Source organism: Toxoplasma gondii, chromosome X (genome assembly GCF_000006565.2).
Source record: "Toxoplasma gondii ME49 chromosome X, whole genome shotgun sequence".
NCBI lineage: Eukaryota > Apicomplexa > Conoidasida > Eucoccidiorida > Sarcocystidae > Toxoplasma > Toxoplasma gondii.
The window spans coordinates 6,707,057-6,733,325 of NC_031478.1; the positions used below are offsets into that span (position 1 = coordinate 6,707,057).

At 52.8% G+C, this 26,269-nt stretch overlaps 5 protein-coding genes across 5 annotated transcripts in view; 1 reads left to right on the top strand and 4 right to left on the bottom strand.

The window, feature by feature from the left end:
• TGME49_215040 (HEAT repeat-containing protein) overlaps positions 1–12,641 on the bottom strand; it is a gene marked incomplete at its 5' end in the record, with an annotated part of 16,367 nt that extends 3,726 nt beyond the window's left edge. Inside the window, 16 exons of the mRNA XM_018779671.1 lie at positions 1–317; positions 792–873; positions 1,721–1,963; positions 2,318–2,564; positions 3,478–3,682; positions 4,171–4,278; positions 5,111–5,274; positions 5,774–6,588; positions 7,276–7,563; positions 7,840–8,397; positions 8,862–9,087; positions 9,757–9,817; positions 10,961–11,090; positions 11,616–11,702; positions 12,278–12,334; positions 12,576–12,641. The exon at positions 1–317 is cut by the window's left edge and continues 225 nt beyond it. Of these exons, the coding sequence (XP_018635712.1) occupies positions 1–317; positions 792–873; positions 1,721–1,963; positions 2,318–2,564; positions 3,478–3,682; positions 4,171–4,278; positions 5,111–5,274; positions 5,774–6,588; positions 7,276–7,563; positions 7,840–8,397; positions 8,862–9,087; positions 9,757–9,817; positions 10,961–11,090; positions 11,616–11,702; positions 12,278–12,334; positions 12,576–12,641 (3,654 nt within the window). The remainder of the gene's footprint in view (positions 318–791; positions 874–1,720; positions 1,964–2,317; positions 2,565–3,477; positions 3,683–4,170; positions 4,279–5,110; positions 5,275–5,773; positions 6,589–7,275; positions 7,564–7,839; positions 8,398–8,861; positions 9,088–9,756; positions 9,818–10,960; positions 11,091–11,615; positions 11,703–12,277; positions 12,335–12,575) is intronic.
• Positions 12,642–12,645: 4 nt separating this feature from the next.
• On the bottom strand, positions 12,646–13,482 carry TGME49_215050 (hypothetical protein). Its single transcript, XM_018779672.1, has one exon. It carries the CDS (start codon positions 13,332–13,334, stop codon positions 12,708–12,710), a length of 627 nt encoding a protein of 208 aa, XP_018635710.1. The 5' UTR covers positions 13,335–13,482; the 3' UTR covers positions 12,646–12,707.
• On the top strand, positions 13,412–15,441 carry TGME49_215055 (hypothetical protein; the record flags this gene model as incomplete). Its single annotated transcript, XM_018779673.1, has 2 exons — positions 13,412–13,935; positions 15,243–15,441. 2 exons carry the CDS (start codon positions 13,412–13,414, stop codon positions 15,439–15,441), a joined length of 723 nt encoding a protein of 240 aa, XP_018635711.1.
• TGME49_215060 (small GTP-binding protein sar1, putative) lies at positions 15,248–19,932 on the bottom strand. Its single transcript, XM_002370786.2, has 7 exons — positions 18,818–19,932; positions 18,256–18,401; positions 17,753–17,818; positions 17,296–17,399; positions 16,842–16,979; positions 16,094–16,169; positions 15,248–15,773 (listed from the first exon to the last, which is right to left on the bottom strand). The coding sequence occupies exons 1-7, from the start codon at positions 18,832–18,834 to the stop codon at positions 15,742–15,744; spliced, it is 579 nt and encodes a 192-aa protein (XP_002370827.1). The 5' UTR covers positions 18,835–19,932; the 3' UTR covers positions 15,248–15,741.
• A 1,761-nt stretch (positions 19,933–21,693) lies between these two features.
• Positions 21,694–25,417, bottom strand: FD (ferodoxin FD). Its single transcript, XM_002370787.2, has 3 exons — positions 24,280–25,417; positions 23,393–23,506; positions 21,694–23,136 (listed from the first exon to the last, which is right to left on the bottom strand). The coding sequence occupies exons 1-3, from the start codon at positions 24,977–24,979 to the stop codon at positions 22,973–22,975; spliced, it is 978 nt and encodes a 325-aa protein (XP_002370828.1). The 5' UTR covers positions 24,980–25,417; the 3' UTR covers positions 21,694–22,972.
• Positions 25,418–26,269: the final 852 nt, after the last annotated feature.

The following is a 26,269-nucleotide window of genomic DNA, read 5'->3' on the forward strand; positions in this document are numbered from 1 at the left end:
TTTTGCGTCTCTGTCTCGCGCGTCCGGCTCAGCCGCGGCTCCGCTCTCTGAGGCTTCCTCGCCGGGGGCGCCTGCCCTTGTGGGCTCCGACATGGGGAGACTGAGCGCGTCGTGGTCTGCATGCGCTTTCTGAACGAGCGAAATGAGGGGAAGAAGAAAGCGAGAAGGATTGCCCGACACAAAGACGCCTATGGCACGAGCCGCGACCCGTCGAGCAGGCGCGGGGCCTCCCTCGACCAACGCGGCGAGAGCCTCGAAGGCTTCTTGCGCCGTGGTATCTGGCAGGCGAACCAGCGACGCGAGGCGACCGATTTCTCCTGAAAAACAACGACATCAAAGACATCCAAGCAGCAGGAGATGCACGCGCACTGGGCGTCATCCGAGGCACTCCAGGTCAGTCTACACAGAGAGACCAACTCCACGGAACAGAAATCTCCATCCACGCATAGACATGTCAATGCCTGTGGGTGTAAACAAATGCGGCTGTGTACGACTTGGTTTGTGTGTCAATGTGTATCCGTGTATGCCAGCTCAAACATGTCGCTAGAAAACAAGAAAATCTCAGATTTCAAGAGTGGCATTTTCCCATTTAGACCGCGAGCGCGGAACAGGCGGCAGATGCCCGTTGACACCAAGACATTTCTCAAGCAAAAAAAGGACCATCAAACAGGAGACACAGAAATGCATGCCGAGACGCTTCACACGCTCAGATAGGGAAGCACCTGCCGAGGAAATACGCATAGTCGAGTTTCGAAAGACCCCAAGAGAACGCGTCCGCTCCGCCCACCGACCTGTGGTGAGCAAGGCGAGAAGCAGACGAACCAGATCGAGGCCCTCGACAGGCTGCATGCATGTCGCTTGCTCTTGAAGAATCTGTGGAGCAAGAAGTCGAAAAACACCGCAGCAGTCACGTGAGTTCTCTTCGCTGGGGAAGAGATGAAATCAATTTCTGCCTCGCTACCGAGACCAGCATCCCTACCTCTACTACTACTACTCCTTCTTCCCTCTCTCATTCGCTGTCGACCTCCACACATCTCTGTCTGTCGATACATGTGTATACATAAATGCATAATTGGACCCCACATACATATATGCATATATACATAAATATATATATATATATATATATATATATCGAGACGGATACGGCTCTCGATGAGGTGACTGCGTTCGTAGATGTTTTTGTGATTGTTTTGTGTGTATTTCTGTGTGAGGTTGATGTTCCACGGTCTCTGGATGCTGTTTCGTCGGCGCGTCAGCTGCGGCCGCAGGCTCTCGTGAACGTCGCACACGTTGCTTCTTCCCTTTGCAGTTCAGTTCGCCTTCAGTGCAACGCTTCTTCCTCCCCTCTCCCCCCCGTCCTCCCCGTTCCGCGACGTCTTCGGAATCTCTCAAGGTCTCTCTGATCTCGTTTTCTTCTCGCAAGCGCGCGACCGCAGCAGACCGCAGATTCGGCGACTCACGACCTCGACGTTCTCCTCCCCAGCCGTCCCCACTTGTGGCTGCGTGCACTCACACAACAGTTCTCCCCCTATGCATGCATCCCCGTTTCCACGAGGATGCCGGCTTTGAATGGCGGATACGGAAGCTCCTCTGTTTCAGTGTGAACAGTTCAGGGCGTCAACCGCCTCCGCCAAAAGTATCGCGATTTGCCATTTCTAGCAGGTCTGCGACCCCCAACGAAGAAGAAGGCTCTTCGCAACCTCGGATCCGCAGTTACCTCCACTTCTTGTTCGATGGTCCGCTGAGAGAAGCGAGCGTCTCCAGCTGCCGCCGCGACCACTGCTCGGCTCTGGGCGAGGGTCGCGAGGACTGTGAGGAGTTCCGGAGAGAGCGACGAAAAAGAAGAAGGCGTCTTCGCTGATGCATGCAGAACGCCCGGACGACGCTCGTCGCGCGGGAGATGAGGCGTCTTCTCCGCCTCTTCGACAGCCGAGAGCGCTGCATGTGCATCTCCCAAGTCCTGCGACAGCGCAGGTTCGAAAACAGAAAGAAGCACAGAAAACAGAAAGGAAAGGAAAAAAGAAAAAGTGACGAAAGAAAACCTGCGACAGAGCGGAGACACAGCAGCCACCGGGAGCGCACAGAGGACTCACAGAAGCAAGTCTGGAAGGGAGAGGAGAGAAAGGAGACGAAGAACGATCGCGGACAGTGAAGAGGCAGGTGGAGACGAAACAGGGATCTACTTGTTTTTCGTTTCAAAGATGCGACAACTTTGACTCCGAGACTGCGACATGAGCCACATGCGGGAGAACAACAAAGAGGGAATGAAAATGGGGACGAAGAAGCTGCGTTGTGTTGTTTGGGTCTCGAGTACCTGAAAAAAGCGTTCTTTGTCAACGACGTCGAACTGCGAGAGACAAACGAAAATGCAGTGGAGAGCAGCAGTCAGGGCCGGCCCTTGGAAGAGAGGTGACCGAAGGAGAAGCAGCAGGCGCGGCAGGACGCACTCGCCTATAAGCCGAGCGGCCAAGGCCGGCTGCACGCGCAGTGAATTGAGGATCACCAGAAGGGAAGCCTCGACGAACGGCAGGTCTGTCGGCGTGAGCTGTCCGGTGACTTCGCTGCGAGAGAAGAGGAACGAAGGAGGAAAGAAGTATAAGATGAATGGGAGCAGAATCGCTCAAATCGAGAAAAGTAGTGAAAGGTGAGTGAGAGACGAAGTGCAACACCAGTGAGAGAGACGACTACCAAAGAAAGGAAGGCACCCCGATGAATGTTAGATAGAAATACAGCGGCAACCCGGAGAGGAGAGAAAAGTGAAGAAATGAAGACCGAGGCATGCACAGAGCTCAGAGGCAGAAGGAATGAGAAACAAGACAGAGAAGCGACACAGACAGGCGGGCAGACCGACAGCACGACTTTGATCAGGAAGCGTCTAACTCGACAGAGTGGATGCGACGTTAGAATCTGTTTCTTTCCTTCATATGCTTTGCCTTCTCTCTCTTTGCTCTCTGCGCAGTTGTGCACATTCTCAGGCCTTGTGTGATGACGGAAACAGTCGAATCTTTCAGCCGTCCACTCTCTCTCTTCCACATGGCCCGCCCCCGCCTTCGTCGGCAGAGAGACGTCTCTGCGTTTTTCGCCTCCACTGTGTTTTTTGCCGTCTCTCCTTTTCTCGCCGACATTCGCCCGCAACCGAGACGCGGCTGGCGTCGAGAGAGCATGCAGCGTTGTGTGTGTGTTGCCGCCATGTTGGCTTCTATCGGCGAGCTCTAGTGTAAATGTGCAACTTGATTTTTGTGCGTCCACTTTGATTTGTCCTCTGAGGGGTACTGCATGCCTAGTCCTCACGTCGTCGTCGCACCTCGCCCATTTCTCTCGGCTCCGTTCCTCGTTGTTTCTCGCTGCCTTCGCCCCCTGCCTGCCCTTCCACCAACGGCTGACTGCGTGAGGAAAAGGAACAGCTGAACGCTGTGCAGACACCGCCGCTCTCGCAGCTGCAGATGAATGCCAATTCTGCCCTCCCCACCGTACCTCAGCATGTCGGCTAGAGAGTCCTGCGAAAGGTAGCTGTGGTAGCGAAGCACGAGGGCAGAGAGAATGTCGAGACATGTCTGGCGAACGCCGCGCGACTGCTGGAAAGCGAGGGCCGCGGCCACTGCGGAAAGGACGTCGCCGGCAACGCTTGACAGATCGACTCCGAAACGAGAAAGCAGAACAACCTCCAGTGCCTCCAAGGCTGCGACACAGACGCGGGATGACAGAATGCCGTACATTTACTGGTACATCACCGTCTTCGGTGCTCCGTTCAGTCTCCCCGTGGTACCCGCAGACAGGCACAAAACAACTCTGGGGGAAGTCCCATGTCGCTTCCCCGCCATTTACGTCTTCAGACGACCGAGAGAGAGAGAGAACGCGAGGCGAGAGCCAGCCAGGCGATCTCGACCAAGCACACAGATCGCCGTCATGGTCATCGGGCTCATGCCTTCTCATTAGCGGACGCCTTCGCCAGCTGAGAAGAAAGAAGACTACTCTCTACTTGAGCCGGCACAAACGATGCGAGGACCATCGCTACAGAAAAAAGGAGAACGAGACGGGGGCCGACGTAGGTTTGAAGAAGGATTGACGCAAATATACGAACGCATTTTGTGCTTCCAGATGCAGTCACAGGTATACCCTCCTTTTTTAACAGAAGGCAGAGTCATAGGACGAAGATCTCTCGGTTACCTTTCTCTCTCGTGACCTCGTTTTTAAGGCGATCCATGAAGAGCGGCCATGTTGTGCGAAGCTGTGCATGCGTCTCTGGGAACCCACCCCCCGCCGCCAGGACGAAGCCTGCAGAGAAGGAAGAGAAAGGGACATTTTTTGCGCGTTTTTTCTTGTCGACGAAAACGCGAGAACTGCGTCGCTCTCTCTCACCGTTTTTTCACATCCGAAGATACGGCGAGGCAGTCCGCTTGGGGCGTTCTCTCACCTTTTCTTTCATTCGTCAACGTCAGACATCGCTTTAGCGTCCACGACAGCGAAGGAACACAGGCGAGTCGACCACGCAGCACACAACATCACCTGGCCGCGTCCTGAAGGCGTTGCCGCCGTTGTGTTGAATTTTCGCGAGCCAAATCGTCAACTGTGCAGAGTGAAAAACCCTCACTCTGCAGCATCGCCTCCACGTGAGGGGCCGCCATTCGTCTGTGGCTCGGCAGGCGAAAAAGACAAGTCTCTTCGAGTACGCTTTCGCCAGTGTTTCCTCGTCCGCCCTCTCCCTTGTCTCCGGTGGTCTCTTCCCTTTTGCCATGCGTCTCTGAGTCCCGTTCTCGTCTTTTTTCTGGCAGTTGCCACCCTCGCATGACTCCGCAGTGTTCAAAGAGACAAGCTGCTGCTGAGCTAGGCCTCTGGTCGTTTATTTAGCGACTCCCCATCTTTGGAAGCGTACCACGGAAGTGCGAGAAAAATGAAGAGCCGCGCGTTTTCGACTTCCCTTCTTGGATCGTCTTGTTGAGTAGTGTCTTATCAAGGCGTTCCTTTTACCCACTAGAAAGATCATAAACGGAGTTCATTCAGCTGGAAAATGTGTGACTCTTTCAGAATGGCAGTTCCATACATGGAACTTGAAACTGGCGGTCGCCAACTGTCTTCAGGTTAACGGGTCTCCTGTCTGAAAACTCACCCACACATATCAAAGACGCCTGCTTCACCTCGAGGTCGATGTCCGCGCGCCGCAGAGAGTCGTGGAGAGCCGCGAGTGCTCTGCCGACCAAGCTCGGAAGCACCGCGGCGACGCTGGCCGCCTCAGGCCCTTCCAACTCCGCCGCGCTCACCAAACGAAGAAAACTGGAGACGCCGGAAGACAAAGAGAAAAAATGAAAACGAGACTGAGGCGCACTCTCTCACATGCAAACGGCACTTGGTCACCTACACCTCCACGTCTCCACACACGCCGACAACATAAGCATATATATATATATATATATATATATATATTTAAACAAATATACGTATATATATAATATATACAGATATATCTATATTTAAACAAATATACGTATTTATATATATATATATATATATACAGATATATCTATATTTAAACAAATATACGTATTTATATATATATATATATATATATATATGTTCGCTTGTGTTTCTTCGCACTGGTTGTGGGGTTCCTTCTTCCACTGGATTTCACCTTATATTCCTCGGTGTTCACTTTGACCAGTCCTCCCATCTTCTTTATCTCTCCTCCTCGCTCTCTTCTCTCTCTCTTTCCTGTTGTTAAACGCTTCTTGCTGTCTGTTCCGGCGTCGGCCATTCCCGGCCCGTCTCTGCTCACGCGACTGTGTATCCAGTGACGAGCAGGGCGTATCCGGCGATTTCGAAGAGTCCGTCTTGAGTGAGGTTGACGATTTCTGGGAGCGCCTTGAGAAGAAAGTCAATTTTAGCGGCCCAGCATCCGCTTCCCGGCGCGTCTTCTGCGTCCGCGCCCTCTTCTCCCGAACTGTCTCCGAGTGTCTCCTGCGTCTTCTTTCCGCCTTCGCCTCGGCGGCTATGGAGGGGACTGTGGCCGCAGGGCATCCCCCGCTCTCGCTGCGCAGGCGCGCGTTGGGCGTCGACGCGGAACTGCGGAGACACTTGGGAGGCGAGATTTGCGTCCACGAGATGGGAGAGAAGCGCAGCGACTCCGGCCTTGGTTGCATGCACCAAGAGTTCGCTCCCTTCTCCCGCGGCTGCCAGACGCGCGTTTCGCGTCCCCTCGGCGTCTCCAAGAAAAGAACAAAACGACAGGGAGGCGGCGGTCAGCATCCCGAGGCGCGGGCCGCCGCCTCGGCTGCTCTTCTCACCAGGGCAGGTTCCCACAGACGGCGACGACACACGGCAGATCGACGGAGAGTCGCAGAGGCCTTTGAATGTATTGGATTTCAAGCCGGAGAGCAGCGCAGCCGCGACGACGTTCAGGCCAGCCAGACGAACGGCAGAGGCACTCGCAGGGTCTCTCAGAGAAGCCACCACGAGAAATCCACACTCCGTCAAGCAAAGAGAGACTTCTGAGGGGGCGGCGAAAAGCAGGTCGTGGAGCAGCCGGAGACAGGAAAGACGCGTGGACACCGCCGTCGACCTCGACAGACGCCGGGAGACCGTCGCGACGATCTGCAGAGAAAACGAAGTGTGGAGGCTCAATAAGAGTAGAAGGAAGTTGGTTGACTGAACCACCCAGAGGCTCACGCTGCGACAGGGATCGAAAGAGGGAGAACTGGGTCCAGCGCGAAGCTGGCCTCCCTACGTCGAGACGATGAAACAGGACAAGCGTTCAGAGTTCAAAAAGGCTTTGCCGAACCTTGGGGATTCGACTCAGTTGCGTTTTGTGTGTGTGTGTGTCTGTATACAGAACGTGCAGCACTTGAGGCCGTAGGAAGGCTCTCCTTCTCCCACCGCAGTCTCAAACCGTCGATCAGGAAATTCTTCGCTGCCTCCACGGGAGCGAAAGGACTCCACTTGCGCGAGAGTAACAAACAACTGCCTGCTTCCGTTATGAGAGTTCTCCACCTCAGGCTCGAATGTCGAAAGAAGGAAGCATGGGCGAAACGAGACGACGTCTCCGGAGAGAGGCGACACAAGGAAACAGCGCGTCAGCCGCAGTCCCTTGCAAACGCTCCGAGAGAGTCCGCGCGTGGAAACATGCAAATGCGGAGTGGCACCGCGCGGCAATCGCCTGCGCCCGTTCACATGGCCCCCTTTCTGGTGCTGCCTCGTGTCTGACGGAGTCGCGTTTCTCAGCCTTTCTGTTTTTCCTGTCATTTTTCCAAGTGCTTCTCTTCTCTTCCTCGCGCCTCTCACCGAAGGCAGCGCGCGCGCCAGGGGCTTCTCCGTCACCTTCATTCGCTTCACTGCACGACGGCCGTCTCGGCGCTCAAGCGCGTCGGGGACCTTCGCTTCGGGACTTTCCTCTCCTCTTTCTCGGAAGCTGCTCTGCGTCCTCAGGGTGGCTCGGAGAATCTCGTCGACGCAGTCCAGCGCCTCTTCGGGCGCTTCCTCTCCATTCACCGCTCGCAGAAGCACAGGCAAGAACTTGCCGTAATAGACGTCCTCCCGCTCCGGAAACGCCTGGATCTCCGCTTTGAGAACCTGAGCGGCAGGGGCAACACACCAGGCGCAGGCATTCAGCAAAAGGACCAGCCGCTCGACCGCATGCAGGTCCACCGAGAAAGCTGTGCACCCAGCCTGCGCAGAACGTCAACAGCTGCAGAGACATCCTCACAGTCGCGCATCAAGAGACGATGCCGCCATCCCTACTCAGGCACGGGCCTGTACACTGGAGTGCCCGCGTCCTGTCTCTCTCAACAGAGCGAGGTGCATATCTGACCGGTAGTTTCCGGTGCGTTCACCTCGCCTGGTGCTCACCTTCACAGCGCCTTTTCTGACTCTCCACGAGGAGTCGTCGTCCTCGTCCTCGTCGTTGAAGTCGAAGTCTTTCTCGAAGCCTAGAGCGTCTTGGTCGTCGAGACACGCATCTGTCTCTCTGTCGAGCGCGGCGTCTGCGTCTTCGTAGCAGTTTGGGAAGTAGCTGAGAAGGACGTGAAGAAGCGCGTCGAGCCGCTCCAGGCGAGCCGCCAGCTTTTCTGGGCATAAGAGGAGAAACGTCTCCAACATGCCTAGACAGAGCTCCACGAGTTCGTGCTGCGCGTCAGAAGCCGGCTCGTCGGGCGCCGAGTCTGCGAGGAGTGCGAGTCCCTGGTCGAGGTTGGCCGCCATTGCCGCTGCGTCCGAAGCAGGCATGTTCTTCGCAATCAAGGCGAAACAGACGTCCGTCAACGCTCTCACAAAGGGCGCGAGAGAGGCGGCGTCCAGCTGGCGAACGACCTGCCCCAGCGCCTGTGCGAAGAAACGCGACGACGCAGACGGCGCGGGCACCTCGGCGAGGAGCGCGCGAAACAGAGACTGTCGCAACGCCCCAGGCAGCTGCAGGCAGCGACAGGCGAACGAACGCAAGCCAAGAGAAGGAACGTCGAGTGGTGCACAGGCGAAACGCGAGCGGGGAAGGTTTCCTGAATGTTGTGCGCATCCTCGATTCTCATCCAACGTCTATTTTTGCTTTTTGAGCACGATCTGTACTCGTCCCTTACAAAGCTGTACGAGCCGTAGTGAGGAGTGCCAACTGTTTTGATGGGAACCATCAAAACTTCCTTTGATGCAAACATCCTATGTTTGCAATGCGCGCGCGACCCCCTTCCCTTCTTCGACAGACCTCGTTTCCGTCCTGAAAAGATCTACCTTCTCGTTTCAGACAACCTGTGCTTTCCAGAAGAAAAAACCAGTTGTCCTTCCTCAAATCGAAAGCATTTTCTTTTCTCGAAACGCCAGTTTGGCAATGCAGGCTGTGGCGGCTTGGCCGCGTCGCGTGTGTTCGCGCTCGGTCCGCCTACCACGACGGCGAAGGACCCGAGCGCTGTCGCTGCTTTCTTCTTCACAGAAGCCGAGACAGTGGGAGCTCTCAAGATTTCGAGGAGCGCGACGAGCAGCTCTGATCCATCTCGACTCCAGATTTCTCTTTGATCTTGAAAATGACGAAGGGCCTCTGAGAGCAACTCAAGCGCCTCTTCCTCAACGCCCCGCGGGCGCCGAGCAGCCGTCGCCAGGGTGCCTGTCAAGCTAGGACAAAACACAACGGCAACTGGCAGCGGTACAGCTGCTTTGTCTCGTCACACATGGAACTGACACAAGGATCGAAGCGAATCTCCGCATGCAGGAAGCCGCTTTCCACCTAGAGTCCGAAACAAAGAAGAAGCAAATCCAAGCACGCAGGAGAGGCTTTGTTCCAAGACCCAGGCGGAAGAGAGACGCACAGACACACCGCAGCATTCCGAGGCGACTTTGAAGACGCTAGTCAGAGAGCGAGAACAAAGAGGAGACGAAGCGCGGGATTGTAGCAGAAAAGAGTTCAAGGTCCAATTGAAGACAACCGCTTCCACGCATCGCACGGTGCTCAGCAGACGTCACGACGAAAACATGTGAAGAAACGCCTTCCAAAGAGGATCGACGGTCTCACGCTAGCAGTCCTTCCTTCCACGCGTCTCTCCAAAACGCGGAGAGGGCGGGAGACAGAGACAGAGAAGAGGAAGCGAAACGAACGCGAAAGAGGAGAAGGCAAGCGAGGACGACGGAGGGAGAGAGAAAGAGAGAGATAAGGAGAGGCAGCGAGGAGAAATGAGAAAGACAGAGATAAAATAGAAGAAAGAGAGAAAGAAGGAAAAGAAATGAATGAAAGAAAAGGAAATAAAGAAAGGAAACGAATGAAAGAAAGAAGACAAGGCAGCTTACTCAGGAAGGACGCTTCCGGCGAACACAGTCGCGGCGGTTTGATGCAGTTCTCCAATGGCGCCTGCAAACATCGCAGATACAAGACTGTGCTCTCCCTCGAAGAAGCGATCTGCTTCGCTGATGCTTATTTTATCCAGCACTGCATTCTTGGAAGTATTCCTTCATGCACTTGAGAGCGCAGCATTCCTCAACTCTCGTTCTGTCTTCTTCTCTTCATTTGCTTCTCGACGCCCACAGGATATCGCGAATCTTTCAATTTTCCTCTTGAATCCAGTGACACCCCCAAGAGCACGTTGTGTTCACAGACGCGGCACTCTTCACCAAAAAAATTTATATATATATATATATATATATATAAATATATATATATATATATTCATATGTGTATCCACGTGTATTCGCGTACGTGAATGTCTCTCTCTATGTGAAGAATATCTCTCGCGTCTGCAATGGTCTCTTTAGGGTATGTAAACAAACTCGCACTTATAAATATACGTATATATGCATACAGATATATATATATATACATGTATGCTGATACTGAATGTGAACACAAGACGTATGAATGCATTTATGGCCAAGTAGAGCCGCAGCCTTCCTCACTGGCGCTCCAATCGGCTTGCCGAGCGCGCTTTTCCTTGGATTGTTCTGACTTTCATCGCGATTTTTATGAGTGAAGTTTCGATAAATGGACATCTGCAGGCTTCACGTAGGCGCAAACGGCGTCTGATAGCTGAGTTCGTGTATCGGCTTCTCCCTATGTCAGAAGTTGCGTCACCACACGCAGCTCGTCAATTCTCTCTCAAGATATGCACCCTACCAACCTGTCCGTCGATATGCGGATATATATGTATATATACATATATATATATATATATATGAAGGTATATATATATATATATGAAGGTATATATATATATATATATATGAAGGAAGCCGAAAACGTAACAGATGCAGGAAACGAAAGACAGAGGCAGATAGGTTCACGGATATGCGTGGAGGGATAGAGACACACAGAAAGGATACAGGTGTAGATATATATCTATAGATGCATAGAGAAGACAGCATCTCGAGAGACAGACGTAGGGGGCCGTGCATTCACATGGCTACACTGGAAGGCGCAGCGAGACTGAGAAAGAAAACAATCCGTTTTTTAAGAGGAGTTTCTTTCTTCCGAAAAGGCTCCGACACTCGCGTTCGTTACCTTTGAGACAAGCCGCGTAAATGTCCCGGACAGAATTGTTAGGGTCCAGCGTCGACCGCGCAAGCTGGGCCAAAACGCTCGCTGCATTTTCCTCCGTCAGCCTCGAGGTGAATGCGGACAAACATTTCGCCTGAAACATCCACGCCACCACATGCAGTTTCGAAACGCCTACGCATTGGCGCACATGTATATATATATATATATGTACATATGTATACATATATATATATACATTTACACAGATGTACGTACGTAAATTTGTACATATATATATATATATACATGCAGCCCTGCATTCACCTACATCGTGAATATATATATATATATATATATATACATGCATATGCATGTGGAAGTATGTGTGTATGTATACATGTATGTTTGCATGTATATGTCTACGTATATATGGGTGCATAGACATATCTGCGTATGTGAATAGGTTGCGTGCATTCGCGTATGCACAGTCACTTTTTGTGAAGATACAGGGAGAGGAGCGTCCGAGGCATCAAGAAGAAGAGACGCGAAGGGAAGAGAAGGGGAGTGGACGAAGAATAGACAGAGAGGCGGTGGGGATCCGCGCACCGAGGGCGGCGATGCGCGGAAGCAGGAATAGCGAAGAGGCAGAGAGTGAAGAGCGTCGGAAGAAACGACTCACGGCATGTCCCTGGACGTCAACAGAAGAGTCCTCGAGTTGATTCAGGAAGGCGCGGACGACCTGATCCTGCACCGCCGCATCTAGGTCCTGAACGAAGGCGGCAAAGACGCGAAAAGAGCGGAGAGGCGCCAGACCAGCGCTTGAGAGCTGGAGGCCGGAAGCTGGAGGAGTGTGGAAGGCAAGACACTCGGGAAGACAGGGCCAGCGCAGAGGCGAAGACAGCTCGCACAGGCGGGAGAGAGAGAAGAAGGAAGGAGAGAAGAAGTCAAGAAGGGAGCGGAGAGACGAAGAAGAAAGAAGCGCAAGGCCCTCGTAGACAGAGGACCGTGCGAAGAGAGCAAGGCGGAGCGCGAAGAATGCGGATGAACGAAGCGAGACGACGGAGAGAAAGACGAGAGAGACGGAGATCGTCCAACGCGGGAGACGAAGGAGGAGAATACGAATACAATGAGAAGGACCAAGCGAGAAGACGTATGGAGGGGATGAGAGATGGACGAGAACGCCAGCTCTGCAGAGAGAAAGACGCTGGCGAAAGGGAGGAGAGAGCGGAAGGATGAGGCAGAGCTAGAAGCAAGGACCAGGAAAATACCGTGGCGCGAGCAAACTTTTGTTCAAGGGAAGGCGGCAAAAAGAAGATGCATGCAACGAATTCTTTCTCTCACCAGACGAGCATCGAGGACGAGTGCAGTGACGTCGGATGCAGCCATGTAGCGCTTGTCCTGGGCGAGACAAGGGGGAGCAGAAAGAAGTCCGTCCAGAACGTTAAGACGACTCTGTGCATGCAAAAGAGATTCGCCTGTGAGTGCGGCCCTCTCTCCTCTGCGGCTTTGCTTTGCATCTCCAAGTACATTTTCGCAGACGCGATTCTCACCGCTAAAAGCTTCAAAAGCCTTCTTCCGAGCTCCACTCTCTCGTCTCATGTTTCTGACGAAACCGAGGCTTGATCTCTGTCCTACGTACCTTATCACAGTCGGCCATGTCCACGAGGAGCCCATGGAGACTTTGATTTGCCTTCACTTTCTCCATCTTCGTCTTTCTGCTCCTTCTCTGCTTCCTCGCTTCCTCTTCTCGGTCAAGCACAAGACTGCATTTCTACCGGCAGCGCCTGGCCCAAAGTGCTCCGCTGCTGTGTGGTGGATCTGCTGCGCGCCTTTCTCCCTTTCTTTCTGCTCTATCTTTTCGCTCTTTTGTCTTGTTTTCGTCCGTCAGAGTGTTGACCGTTTGCTCGTAGACAGCGTGACGCAGCGGTTCCCGTTCTTTCCTAATCTGACTTGTCGCGAGCGGCAGGCAGTGCGCGCTGTCTCGCCGTTCGTCCTTCTCAGCTGTTTGTTGCTGCCTTTCTCTACTCAGTTCCGAAATCCGAGAGCAGAGTCTCTTCTCGCGACTGCCTCCACAACGGCGGAGGAAAACGAAGGCGGAGAGCAGCCGCAGCGCGGAGACAAAGAAGTCCAGAGAGAGGAAACGAAGGAGTTCCAAAGCGAGAGAGAAAGCCCGGCGACGATGCAGGCGCCTGGCGAGAAAGAAAACGCAGCCCCCGAGGGGGAAGAGCGCGGTAAAAGGCAGCGGCTCGCGCGACACACAGCGGAGGAACGCGAGAAAGAGGCGACAGAAGAAGAGACAACAATGGAGAAAAAAGAGAGAGGCAAAGAAGAGAGAGGGAAAAAGAGAGGAAAAGGGGAGGAGACAGCGAAGTGAACAGGTGAGGTCTGAAGAAGGCATCTGAGAGACGAAAAGGAAGAACAAATCTCCCTCTCTGGGCGCACAACCGCTGAAACGGCACACACCTTCTTGGAGACATGGGAGGTACCAGCTGTGGCCTCCCGTTCTCGCTCTTTGCCCGCCTCTGGATTTTTCTCTCAGGTCTTTCTTCTCCTCCACGCATGCAGAAAACAAAGTCTCGACAGAAGCTTCAGTCTTCTTCAACTCGAAAGAACGCTAGAGCTGAACAAGCGACAAGACCCGAGAGGAAAAAGTGCCTGGTTGGCGGTGCATGCAAAAAAGGACTCGTTGTTGAGACTTGTGACGGCACCCTTTGCACATTTGAGAAATGCCTTTCCCCTTTCTCAGCAGTGTTTCTCTTTTCCCTTCAGTGGTTTTTCTCTTTTTCCCCCGCAGATTTTGCTATTCTTCCGGCACCGCCTCCTCCTCACACGATTTCGTCTTCAGGCTCAACAGGGGCGCCAGGCACAAAACGCACTTTTTCTAATTGGAAAAACGCTTCGCGGCTCTCCAAACGTTTTTTTCCGCGGCCTGGCGAACTTCGTACGTTTCTCGCTGCAAGAGCGCCGCGTCTCTCCTCTGTGCAGGACGCTCGACCACGGCGAGTCTCGCACAGCGAGAGGGCTAGCTGAGAGACAAGTTCCGTAGAGCAGTGGACTTTCTCGACTTCCATAGCTCTCCCGCGGAAAGAGGTTTTTTCCATTTGTCAGCGCTCCTCTCTCGCTCGGTGTGGAACTCCCTGTCTCTCTCGTTGAAACGAGCCAAAAGAAAGGAACCGAGAAACTGCCTTCAACCGCGCACTGTCTCGAACGCTGCGTTGCGAGTCGGCAGTGGCAAACACCGAGACACACCGTGGAGCGCAGGAGGAGCGGCGAAACTCTCTGCAGACTGAATTGAAGAGTGAACTCGCAAACGAAGTAGAATTCTGCGTTTCTCCGCTCCCGCATGCTTTCCGAGAGAAAGGCGGGACCGCAGTGCTAGCGGGACTGGATTGCGTCGAAGCCTTTTTCGAGAAACCTTCAACCACTGCAGCATTCACGCAACACAAGACTCCTTGTGGCACTGTTTTACTCCATTCGACGAAACAGTCCAACGGGATGAAAACCCGCGATACGGAGAGGAACTGGCACTCTTCTTAACTTCATTGTGACTCAACACATCCGCGGCCCTTTCGCGATGTGGAGCACTCCGGTTGTCGAGTTCCTCAAAAAGATACATGAGTTCACGGAAGCCGTGTGACTGTGTGGACGAGAACGCTTCATTTGATCGTACAGAAGGACCGTCTGAAGAGGCAGAAAAACCTTCACGGAAAGGGTGCACTGGCTGGCAGTCTGTCTCGGTGACGGGGGGGGGATGGCGACGCGTTTCCCTCTTGCTTCCCCTTGCTTTCCACTCCGAAGACACAATCGACTCAAAAAAAAGCGTACCAACGGCGTCGCTGACGACAGGCGAGAGCGTTTTAAAAAAACGATAAGAAAAACTCTCGTTCGCTGTTTTCAAACCCAAAACACCGGATCTACTCCCACTGCTCTGAAACGAAACTCCTCGAGCGTGAAACAGAGCGAAGTTGTCTCCCAGTTTTCTTGCCTGATGTATCGGATTCCTCTTCCGTTCTAGGCTTCTCCCTTCTGAGTCCTGTGTACTACATGTCTTGCAAGCAGTGAGCCTAGGCAGAAGACTCAGACTCAAAGCTCGTCTGTGGGGTGCATACAGCGAGCATAGAGCAACTATAACCGATTCTATCTGGCTTCGCCTACTGTCAGGAAGACTACTCCTTTCGCAGCTGTGCTGATCGTTGTTCGCTAGCGATCCGAGAGCGTTGCGCATTCACTACTTTCTGCGGACGCCGTTTTCTGTCTTTTTCCTGTCTCGCTTGTTTCTCGCGACTTGTGTCTCTTTTTTCTCTAGGAAACGTTCTGTCTCTGCGTCTTCCGCGAGTGGAGCGGCAACAGACATGTGCGGAGAGAACGGCAAGGAAAAAGAACGAGAAAAGGGGAGGCGAAGAGAGAGAAAGAGACAGACAGCGAGGAGAAACCCACGAGAGAGACACGGAAGAGATCGGAGAGAGAACCGAAGAGATGAGACAGAGAGGCTGGAAGGTCCTTGAGAGAAGGCCAGCAAAGAAGCCAGAAGAGCGGTACACGCGGTGTCGCAGCAGAGAGCAAAGAGACGCGGAACCTCAACGTTGGAGAGAGTTGTTGGAAGCGCGAGAAAAGAATGTCTGTTGAGTGAGGCAACGAGAGACGGCACTGCAGTCATCGGATCTCAGTTCACGGACGGAGTCGCTCTGGCGAGTGACAAAGACGCAGCTTCAGTCGCGCTTGGGGGAAAAATGAGGAAGGAAGATACTGGACCTCGAAACAGAGAGAACGGAAGCAGATCGTTCCGGAGGAAAAACAGCCGTGTATTAGTTGAGGAACTGAGACAACCAACGGAAACCTGAAAAAAAAACAGAGGAAAGACACGCAGCCCAGTTCTCCCTTCGACCTTCTTCTCTACTTGTTTACGGCTCTGCTGTTTCGAGTTTCTCGCAAAATCCCCTCCTCCCTCCCTCACCCCCCAGTCGTCTCCAGGGCGTTCCACTCTGTGCTCTTTTTGAGTCTGTCTCTTCTTTAGGGATGATCGCCTCGCTCGCAGAATGCACCCTGTCGATCCGCAGATCAGTCACCCCTGCACCGCTACCCTTCCTCGCTAGGGACGAGGTCAGCTGTTTTTTCATTTGAGAAACGACCGAGACGCCTCGGTTGAACGAAACGTACCGTCAGCGTAGCCCATGCGCTTGATGACAGTGCACATGAAGATTTCCACCGGTCGCACTCCGGGGACAGGCTTCCTCTGCAGAGAAAACATACGACACCACTGTTTTTCCTGTGTCTTTCTATCCTCTCTGTTCTCGCGTCCTTTCTTTCTCTCCATCCAGTCTTCTCTCTTTGTCAAGCTTCTTCCTCCTTTCTCTGCACTCCCATCTCCTCCTCTCTTCTCTCTCTCTTCTTTCGTCTCTTGTTGGCCCTGTCTTCTTTTCTCTGTCTCTCCCGTTCTCTTCTTCTCCGTTCCTCTCTCCTCGCGGTTTCTGCGCTTGCAGCGGCTTGAGAGCGCAGTACGAGCGTCTGTGTTCCACGCCTCCTTGACCTTCGCTCTCCTGCGTCCTTTCCCTGCCCAGTCGTTTTCTCCTCTGGCCTTTTCCTTGCTCCTTTGACCGCTTTCTCTCTCCACTGCGTCCCCTCACTGCGCTGTCACTCTTCTCTCTCAATGCGACGCTGTGCGGTCGTCTGTGTTGCGCTGAATCGGCTCTCTCTTTTTGTCGCCTTCTCCTTTCTTGACTCTAAACCTTTTCCTCGTTCAGTGGTCCGGACTGCGCAGCGAGGTACGCAGGAGCACAGACGTAGACAAGCATTCGCAGAAGAGTGTGGACAGCAGAGGCATCACGATTGAGAGTCGGCGGCCTCCCTCTCCCTTCTTTGGCCGTCCACCCGCGAAGCCTTGAAGTCTTTTTTCTGGAAAACTCACGTCTTTTCCGAAAGTCACATGCGAGTAGAGACCGAGCTGCTGGCGCAGCTCTTCCTCAGATGCAGCCTGAGGCTTGTCGATCTTGTTCCCCAACACGAGGAAAGGAACCATCGCCAGCTCCTGAGTCTCCAGCAGGTGCTGAGGAAGACGCAGAACGAAAAAAGGAACAAACAGCAAATTCGTCCAGCGAAGAAATCCAGAAAAACGCATAAATCGAGAGGGAAACACCGACGCATGCAAGCATGCAGCAGAGAGTCCGCAAGCGCGTCGAAACAGCGACTCAGACTCTTCTGAGGGCGCTTCCGTCATTCCCCCAAAAGTCCAGAGAAGCCGCATCTCTCCAGGAACGGGAGGCGCCTTCTGCAGAGAGACCAGATGAGACACAGCAAGGACCGCGAAACTGGGCATGTGGACAGAGTTCAGCGGGAGAAGAGAGGACAACAGAGAGACGTACACTCAGCTCTTCCTTCGCCTCTTGGAAACGACCTCTGTCCGTTGCGTCCACCATGAAGACAATCGCGTCCACCGCGGCAAAATAGTCTTTCCAGATACGCCGGGCTGGAAACACAAAGATCAACAGAAACACACAAATCAAGATACACTCGGGAATCCAGAAACATACCGATACATACATATACATATATATACATATATGCATATATATATGCATATATTTATACATGAATATACATATATATCTCTCTCTCTCTATATATATATATATGTATATATGTATATATAGGTATGCAAGTATATGCGTATGGAACAGCTTGCACAGGTCAGTGTGTGGGGGCGTTTGAAAGGAGACTGGAGGAGACGTCAGGTTCCTGTTTTCCAGTGCAGGGAAGCAAAGCCTTTGACGAGTTCTCGAGGAAGGAATCGCAGAAGAGGGAGCAAAGCAGAACGCGTACCTGTTTCATGTCCCCCAAGATCGAAAGTTTTGAAGCGAATCTTGCCCACGATCAACTCCTCGGAATCTGCAGCAAAGATCACCCGGGCGAGGAACAGAGCAAAGAGCGCGCGCATGCCTTTGAATCGGGGGAGAAACATCGCCTCTGACTTCTTTGAGACAATGAAAACACAGTGAAAGTAATTGCTGGGGAGACTCAACAGGAAAGCAGTCTTGCCCCAGGCACCCGACAGGAGGCAGAGAAGACCCAAAGAGGAAGACGGAGACGAAGAAGAGAGCACAGAGAGACTGTCTTGATATATGAGGGAATGCAAGGAAACGAGTTGAAGCACACAGTTCGGAAAACGGGGCATCAGAGGAAAGAAAAACGATGAAAGAAATCTGAAGACACCGCGAAGAGAGGAGGAAAGAGGACATCTACGGACCTGTCAACAGTGCTGTCGACCAGAAAAACGAGAAAGGAAAGGCGCCAGAGAAGGCCCACAGAAATAGGAAAATACTTACGGGGATGAAGGGTGGGTACATGTTGGGCAACACGGTCGTCTTTGAGCATGTGGAGAAGCGTCGTTTTTCCAGCATTGTCAAGACCGAGAAAGAGGATTCTTGCGCTCTTCTGAGAGAGGCCAAGGTAGTTGAGCAGGTCCCAGAACCTGAGGAAAAAACAGAAGGCACCACCCATTCTCTTATCTGCATGGTTTCTTCTCAGGATTCTCTCCGGTCTTTGTTCTCTTCCTTCTCTCCACTCGATCGTCTCCTAACTGTCGCTCTTTTCGCTCGTCACTCTTCTCTTTGAAGCTCACATACGGAGCCGTTCCAGTGCCGAGGAGAGAAATTGACTCCTTGGCTCCAGTTCTGCGTCCCAGGCAAACGGCTGACGATTTAACAGTTGTTCAACTGTTCTTCAAGGCGTTCTCTATTTTGCATGGCGAGCACAGCTGCGCAGGCCTTTTCTCTTTCTTCTCCTACTCTCTCGTTTTCTCTTTCTCCGTTCCGCCCCCTTTCTTTTTCGGCGTCTCTCTCGCGTGTGAAACGGCGAGGCAGACAGAGCAGTCTACTCGCAGCCTACCAGTTGAAGACGAACATTGTGTTTAACAGGAGAGAGGAGAAACTTTGACTGGAAAGAGGCTGGAACACAGGGGGAAGAGCACCTCTTTCGGAGGCGAACAGACAGTCCAGACTCGCGTTTTTCTGCAAGACAGGAGGGAGGGACGGGGGCGAGGAGGAGGCACGAGGGATGATGGAAAAGGCGGCGAGGAGACAGAGGAGGGGGATTCGACGAAAAAGCCGAGAGACGGTCTCGCGGGAGAACCGCAAGAAGCTCCGGATGATAACGGAAAGGGGAGAAAAAATGGGGCGGAGCGAGGGCAAAGCGGTTTGCGAAAAAAACCGGACAGAGAAAAGACAGAAAAAGGAGGCAAAGTCCCAAGAGCGAGGGGCGACACACACACAGCGAGAAACCAGAGAAGAAAAACGCAAGACACAAACCACGAGTCACGACGGCGCTGTCTTTGTTGACGCGCGCTCTCTCTGCCTCTGCATCTCCCCTATTCCCAGCTTTTTTTTCGCAAAAGATTCGGAACCGGATCCGCTAGTCACATGCCCCTTCACATCTGTGTGTTTCTGGGGTTCCGCGAATGACGCCAGGAGAGCGGCTTTTCTTGCAATGCGGGCACTGCCGCGGGTCGGAAAAATCTCCGCGAGACCGACGAGGTGCCGGTTTTTTCCAGTTCGGCTCAGACGCGAAAAGGAAACTCGAAAGATCCTGAAATCTGCGTTTCTTTTTACCGCCGAAAAACGCTCCCTATTCGCGTCAATCACCGTCCTCCCCCTGAACCACCGAGGGTGCGCTGTGTTGCGGGCTGATTCTTTGGTGGGGGAAGGCAGTCGACACCAAGAGACTGCCTCGCAAAAGCCAAGAAGTGACCTAAAAAGGACTTTTAAAACTCTCGAATATAAGCGTTTCCGTCAAGAGCCGCACACAAACGCACACCGGCGCCACGGACGCATCTCAGGACTTCGTCGTCTTGTCTAGGGGAACCAGGGCAGACAGGAAAAACGGAAGCAGTGTGATGCAAGCGACGAGTCTTGTTCAGGTAGAAAAACTTTCGCCCGTGACGCTTCCGAAGAGCTTGCTGTTCAGTTGTCTTGCAAAGACCAAGTGCTGCCAGGTGTGTGTGTGTGACGGTGACTTCGACGAACACCCGAAAAGACCTCGACGCGAGTTCCCTCCAGGGGTGGCTGACCTGCCACAACTAAAATAGCAGCATTGTCGATTAACGGATAAACGTGCGTCTAGGTACACTGATAGGCTGGTCTCTCCCGAGTTGTAGACGGTAAAGTCGATCGAACTCTCCCCCCCAAAAAACCGGAATCTATAGTGCCCTTTGTCCAACGCCCCCGAAAATGGACTCCAGAAAACGAGAAAGTACGAGGTTGTGACGTCTTTCCCGGTCACGTTTATGGGTCTTTGGAGGGAACGTGGAAATGCAGCAAAGCGCAAGCACAAAAGAGTGAAACAAGTGGGACAACACCCTGGAATCTGACTACAATCGGCAGATCGACCAATTGCAGTCTTGGTTTGTCACCAGTCCGTGTTTTTTTCTCTGGAAGTTGCTACGAGAAGGCAGATCTTATCCGTGGTCCAAATCAGTAGAGCGAAATCCCTACCACGCTTTCAGCTGTATGATACAGATTCCCTTTCTCATATATATATATATATATATGCGTAGACACTTATTTCCGTGTCGTGTTTTTTCGGCATTTCATGCCGGCAAACCACTGAAACAAAAATGGCACTCTTTGCTCGTGGAACTGCGAGTCCCGTAAAATTGCCGCCTGAGAAGGACCACCCGGTCAAAACCTTGATGTCTTTTAGGTGATGAACCGTGTTTAGGTTGGCTTGCAAGTGCTCATTTTAACACGCAGTTTCTCTAAGAGCTCAAGACAGAGTCGCTGAAGAGAAAAAAACGCATGTCAGTGAGACTTTACCGCGACAGAGCACGTCGAGAGAAGGCGCGCCTCAGTCAAAGACACCCAGGACGGCTTTCTGAGTGTTAGCTCATCCACCGAAAGTTCCCTGGACACACACGAAATCAGAGCTACGGTAACTGTTGTGTTTAAATAGCGGTTAACCTTTCCTTTTCCTTACGTACTCAGGGCGAAAGGAAACCGAAAAAGCCCGCGAGATCCGCGCGCGAGAGAGAGAACGAGCGAAACAGAAAGGTACACTTCTTGGGGAGCTTCATGGAAATTGCGCAGTTTCCATAACCGTCTGTAAAAGAGTGAAGTCGAATCTAAAACCACATGTAGAAAACTCTATTCAATGAAGTCTGGTAGGCATTTTGCCTCCGGAATCACCACATGAAGGAACAAACGTTCAAGGGGGCGTCAGATCTGTTCTTGCAGGGCAGGTCTGGAAGATGGTTTCTCCGGTTTGCGTGCGACCTCTTGTGTGGACAACCGAGAGCTCGAAGAAGCGAGCCTCACGGTACTCCAGAGATTTTCTACAGTAGCGACCACAAACTGTGCTCAGCTCCCACAGAAATGGCACTGATTGGAACGATTCGAGACTCTGAAGAATTCAACTCGGCAAGGTCCACCCATGATAGACAACCGTTGTCCTCAGCAGGGCGTCCGGTGGATACTGTCCGCATTAAACTGCTCAAAACCAAGATATGCAAGAGGCATAGAGAGTTTTGTCTCTCTATGCAGGCAAATAGTAAGAGGCACAGAGAGTGATCTGACTATGTCTGGAGACAAGTAGTGAAATCGATACAGAGAGCAAATCGGTGACCAACCGACTAACAGGGTGAGGGTTGCCACCTCGACGTCGGCTTGTCGTATCCTGAGGCTGCATATTTTACTGAGAAAATTGATAAAAAGTGCGTAGCCTTCTTCCTGTGAAGTTCCTGACATACTTTTAAACTGTATTTCTTCGTTCAACGGTGGAACTGATTGACTGAGCAAACGACTCGAAGCAAGGCGAAGGCCTCCTTCGAGGCCTCGAGAAAACCAAAACAATTACGTTTTTTTTTCCAAAGAAACGACTGAATAGACAAACGGCCAGTCTCCATGACAACAGAAAACCACCTTTACACGTTTTTCTTCGATGGACCTTCCAGGTGCTGGAAAGCGGAGCAGCCAAGGACGTGCTGACAACAGACCCGCGGCGAACAACGACGGAGACACAAGAACTTGCAGAAGTTATGATTTCCAAGAAAGAGGCCTGCGACGACACACGAGCCCTCTGCCTTGCAGAAGAGAGATGCAGGGCCAGCCTGCGAGAAACTTCCCCTCCGCTCGGCTGACTACCATTCGCATTCAAGCTCTTCAGGATTGTTGATTTCCACTATGTGAATTTCCTGCTGTATCTACGCCAGACCTCCACTCGGCAGTTAAAGGAAACTCGATTCCTTTTTCTCATTTCGAGCTCGGTCAGAGACTCCTGTTTGAGAGTCGCGCGTCTCTCTCCAACATTTCCCCCCCAGAGAATGTCAAACGCAACAGGAATCACGTGAGGTACAGAAAACAGCGTTGAACTGTCTGTCTCTCGACCTCTGCATGTTCACTCTGGACGTCTTTGTGCTGACTCCGGAACGCAAGCCGCAGATCTCATCTTTTCCTGCCTCGCAACAGCTCGAGAAACCGTTGTTCCGTCCAGACAAATCTCCAGGACTGGAGGCTTTGCTGAGTTCCAGGTTCGCCGTCAAAGTGTGAGTCTCTGCTACGCCACAGCCAACTCGGTTGCGGCTCTGCTCTGTGATGGGCTTGACAGTCGTTGTCTCGTCCTGCTTCTTCCTGTTTCTTCTTTCTTGCCTCTCTGTGATCACTTCTGTTCGTTTTGTGCCCCCCCCCTCATCATGTTTCCTTGGTGCTTTGTTGCACTTGCTGTTTCAGGTTTAATTTCTCAACTGGGATGCCCCAAACGGTCTCCGAACCGCATGTTGTCCTCTCGTTTCGCCGTCCTCGGCGCGACGCAGAGCTTGTGTTTCTCTTCGCAGCTCTTCCCCCGCGTCCACGCTCGAGACGTCAACCTGCGTTTCAGCATCTCCATCTGCGCGTCCAGCTGCGAGCGGCTTTGTCTGCCAAGAGGTCGAACGGCGAGACAGCGACCTGCAGCGGACGGGTGACTTGGAAGATTCGAGAGGCGAATGGAGCCGAGAGGGACTCTCCCGAAGAGCCACCAGCGCTACACGCCTCCAGCTTGCGAGAGCAGGCGCGGTCACTCGTCTCCGCCTTCACTGTGGAGCTGGTCTTCCTGGTGAGTCAGAATTGTGCAGTCTTCTTTCGGATACGCTGTGCAGAGCAAGACGTAGCCTTTCTTCTGCTGGGCGTCGTCGAGGTAAACTTGCTCGCTGCCGTCGACGGAGCCCATCAACAGCTTGCCTAAGCCACAGCGCCACCGGCGAACGCAGACAGCAGCGAGGAGAGGCGAGTGCATGCATCGACGCGCGCGATATACGGGGGAGAGAAGCCGACTGAGAAAAACACTGGACGAACCTCCGAAGAACGAGACAAGACAACGAAGGGCGCACGCCATAGAGTCAGGAGAAGAGACGAATGGGTGGAGAAAGCGCTCTGGGGCGCCGCAACTCGCGCGAAAACCTACAGAGAAACGAACATTTCCCTCCGAAGCTCTTACCTGCGCATGTACTGCATGAGCCACCGCGGCAGGAGTACGGCAGCTCGATGCCTGCTGCTTCTGCTGCATCGAGAATGTATTCGTCCTCTGCACACTCGAGCTCCTTGGTTTCCCCTGAGATGCGCCAAACAGAGAGAGCGGGAGAAGAGACACCACGCGTCGCCCTGATGTCGGACGCGGTGCCCTGCACTCTTGATACCTTCGTTCGAAGACAACGCCTGTTTCTACATTCTCAAGTCAACTACCTGTCCCCAAGGCTCCCGCGTTCTTCGTGAGAAGACTTCTGGAAAGAGCAAGCAGTCGCCTACTTTGGCGCATGAAGCAGTCACACGCAAAAAGGGTAAGCAGTTGCCTTTCTCTCTCTAGATATATATATATATATATATGTATATATGTATATATATATGTATATATATATATATATGTATATATGTATATGTATAGATATGTCTATGTATGTATATGTATGTAGACAGGAGTGTCTCTCTATGCAAGCAACCTGCGAGGTTTCCAACTGGATGCTCCACTACCTTGTCTCAGCAGTGACCGTTCTCAGCTCGACTGCATTCGCTTTCAGACCAGCTTTTGCGTGGAAGCAGCAGGCTCTCGCCATCGAGCGCAGACTAGCATTCCTTGAAGAAGATGAACAGACGGCCCTCCATGTGCTCGCGCGCGCCTACTCTCCTTCATACACATCTACAGAAGTCTGAATGTCTCGAAGCGCTTTGTTCGGCCTCTCCCGATCTCCCTCGCGCGCATTTGGACGCTCGAGCGACAACACCAATCCCTCCTGCTGAAGCAAAGAAAGATGTGAGTTGGGAGTGAGGAGATTGACGGATTGAGAGAGAGAGAGAGGAGACACCGCGTTTCCTTGCGTTCGTTCTCACCGTCGGGGGTCTGCAGTTTTATCCGGTGAAAGAGGCGCGAGTGAATTCGGAGACGGACGTTCCTCGGCTCTGCCTTCCCCCACCCGGCTTCCAGAGTCGCTCCTTCGCTGCACAGCCTTGCCGCGCGGTGAGACCAGAGACCGGTCGTTCTCTGCGCAGCTCCGAGACAAGGCCGCGGGAGGGGAGCAGAGGAGACGAGAGAGGAAGCAGATGCGCCAGGCTGTCTGCCAAGAGTTGGAAGCGTCGCTTCAGCGCTGGACGCAGAGACGGTGCTTGACGGACGAGAGGCAGAAGGACCCAGGAAGGCCGAGACTGAAGGGAACCGGAACTTGGCGCTTCTCTCCGGTTCTCGGAGGCGACCTGGGCGAGCGTTGGTGGACGCTCCCAGTGGCAGCGAGGACGCGCGGCGGCACTCGCGTGAAGGCGAAGCAGCGAAGGAGCAGGACGAACTCGGGGAAGACGCGCCAGACAACGCGGAGGCCGCCGACGAGGCGCTGTTCCAAGCGGATAGGGAAGAAACGAAGGCGAGAGGAGACGAGGAAAAAAAGAGGAGACAGACGACCAGGAGAATTCGAGAAAAACGTGGAGGCGAGAGAAAGGCGCCGCTCGGAAATACCGGCATTCTGCGCGGAAAAAGAGCCTCGCGGCTCATCGCGCCCGCCACTGCCGGCTCACCTGGCAACAGGGAGGCGTCCGCCATCGTCCACGGTCGCCTTCCTCCTTTTGGTCTCTGTTTCGTTCGTTGTCTTCGACCTTTCAACAGTGGACAGACAGAGAACGTCTCTTACGGCAAACCATGCTTTTTCGCCGCAGAAGGAGCTCCGAAGAACGTCCAGAGCGGAGAGCCCTCGGCGGATACCTCTCAGCTCGACGTCCACCAGACGATTCCGCGTCGCCAAGCGAGAAAGAGGAGTTTTCACGGAAGAAGAAAAACGAAAGAAGAAAGCGTGTTTTTGCAGAGTCCAGTCCGGCAGCTGAAGCGACTGCCGTCGCGTTTCTCCTCCGCCTCTCTCGACGCGGGCGACGGCGTCATGCAAGTCTTGAGTCTTTATACCATGGACGCACATACGGACGATAGCACGCAAACGAAAGACAGTTTCTTCTGTTTGATCTGTTGATCCTTCGCGGGTGATTCGTCTCTTCCGCGCTCTTCGTCGACGTCCATGTTCTCGGATGCCATACCCCTCACATTCTCAAACTCCGTGCTGTCTCCGCAGCCAGCAGGCCATCTTTACGAGACACACACGACGAAGAGACATACCGACATCTGTCTGTTTACAGTTGTGATGGATCAAATGAAATAAATAAACGGCAGTCTGTCGCATTAGCAGGGAGAGAAAAGCACAACTCAGATATTAAGCTGTACAAGGATACGCACGTTGGTAGTCTCCTGCCCAATTTTTTGTTTCTACGGAATACGTCGCAGGGCGGTTGATCACTATCCATGCTAGCGTTCATGGATGTTCGTCACGAGGAAGGCCATGTCTTCAACAGTGTTTCCTGGAGTTTCTCCCCGTTTTTTCAGTTGTCGAGGGTGCGGACCGCAATAGGTGGATTAGTTAGGACTTCACCTCATTTACACGCCACCACAAAAATTTATGACCTTGTGCTCTGTTGTGTGGAGATAGTCCATCCAGTCAACGTCTCTCATGAATCCAGCAAGAAAACGCAGGGCAACGCGTTGCCAATCCATGGCATTTGTCTGGTTGGCAAATAACTGGGGAAAGAGGAAATCCACCACACGTCGAAAGTGAGGCTGCGGACACCCTAAACTCATATATATATATATATATATTTGTGTCTATCTGTCTGTCTGTCTATCTATATCTACATCTCTCTGCATCTATCCATCAATCTATCAGTATCCATCTACCTATATCTATCTATATATATCGATCTATGCCTATCTGTCAATCTATCGACATCTGATTATCTGTCTCTATTGGTCACGTAGATGTTCATTTGCATCCCTTCCGGTATACATATCCAC

What these genes read in the sequence shown, in the direction of transcription:
- TGME49_215050 (XM_018779672.1), bottom strand. Translation starts at nt 13,334, where the DNA reads ATGCCTTCTTCAGACCTCACCTGTTCACTTCGCTGTCTCCTCCCCTTT.
- TGME49_215060 (XM_002370786.2), bottom strand. An exon ending in TGTACCCACCCTTCATCCCC is followed by an intron (nt 17,819 to 18,255) that starts GTAAGTATTTTC and finishes TCTTTGCTGCAG; the next exon opens with ATTCCGAGGAGTTGATCGTG. An exon ending in GCGCATGGGCTACGCTGACG is followed by an intron (nt 15,774 to 16,093) that starts GTACGTTTCGTT and finishes TTTTTTTTTCAG; the next exon opens with GTTTCCGTTGGTTGTCTCAG.
- FD (XM_002370787.2), bottom strand. Translation starts at nt 24,979, where the DNA reads ATGGCGGACGCCTCCCTGTTGCCAGGTGAGCCGGCAGTGGCGGGCGCG. An exon ending in AAAACTGCAGACCCCCGACG is followed by an intron (nt 23,507 to 24,279) that starts GTGAGAACGAAC and finishes GGCGCATCTCAG; the next exon opens with GGGAAACCAAGGAGCTCGAG. An exon ending in CTCATGCAGTACATGCGCAG is followed by an intron (nt 23,137 to 23,392) that starts GTAAGAGCTTCG and finishes GCTGTGGCTTAG; the next exon opens with GCAAGCTGTTGATGGGCTCC.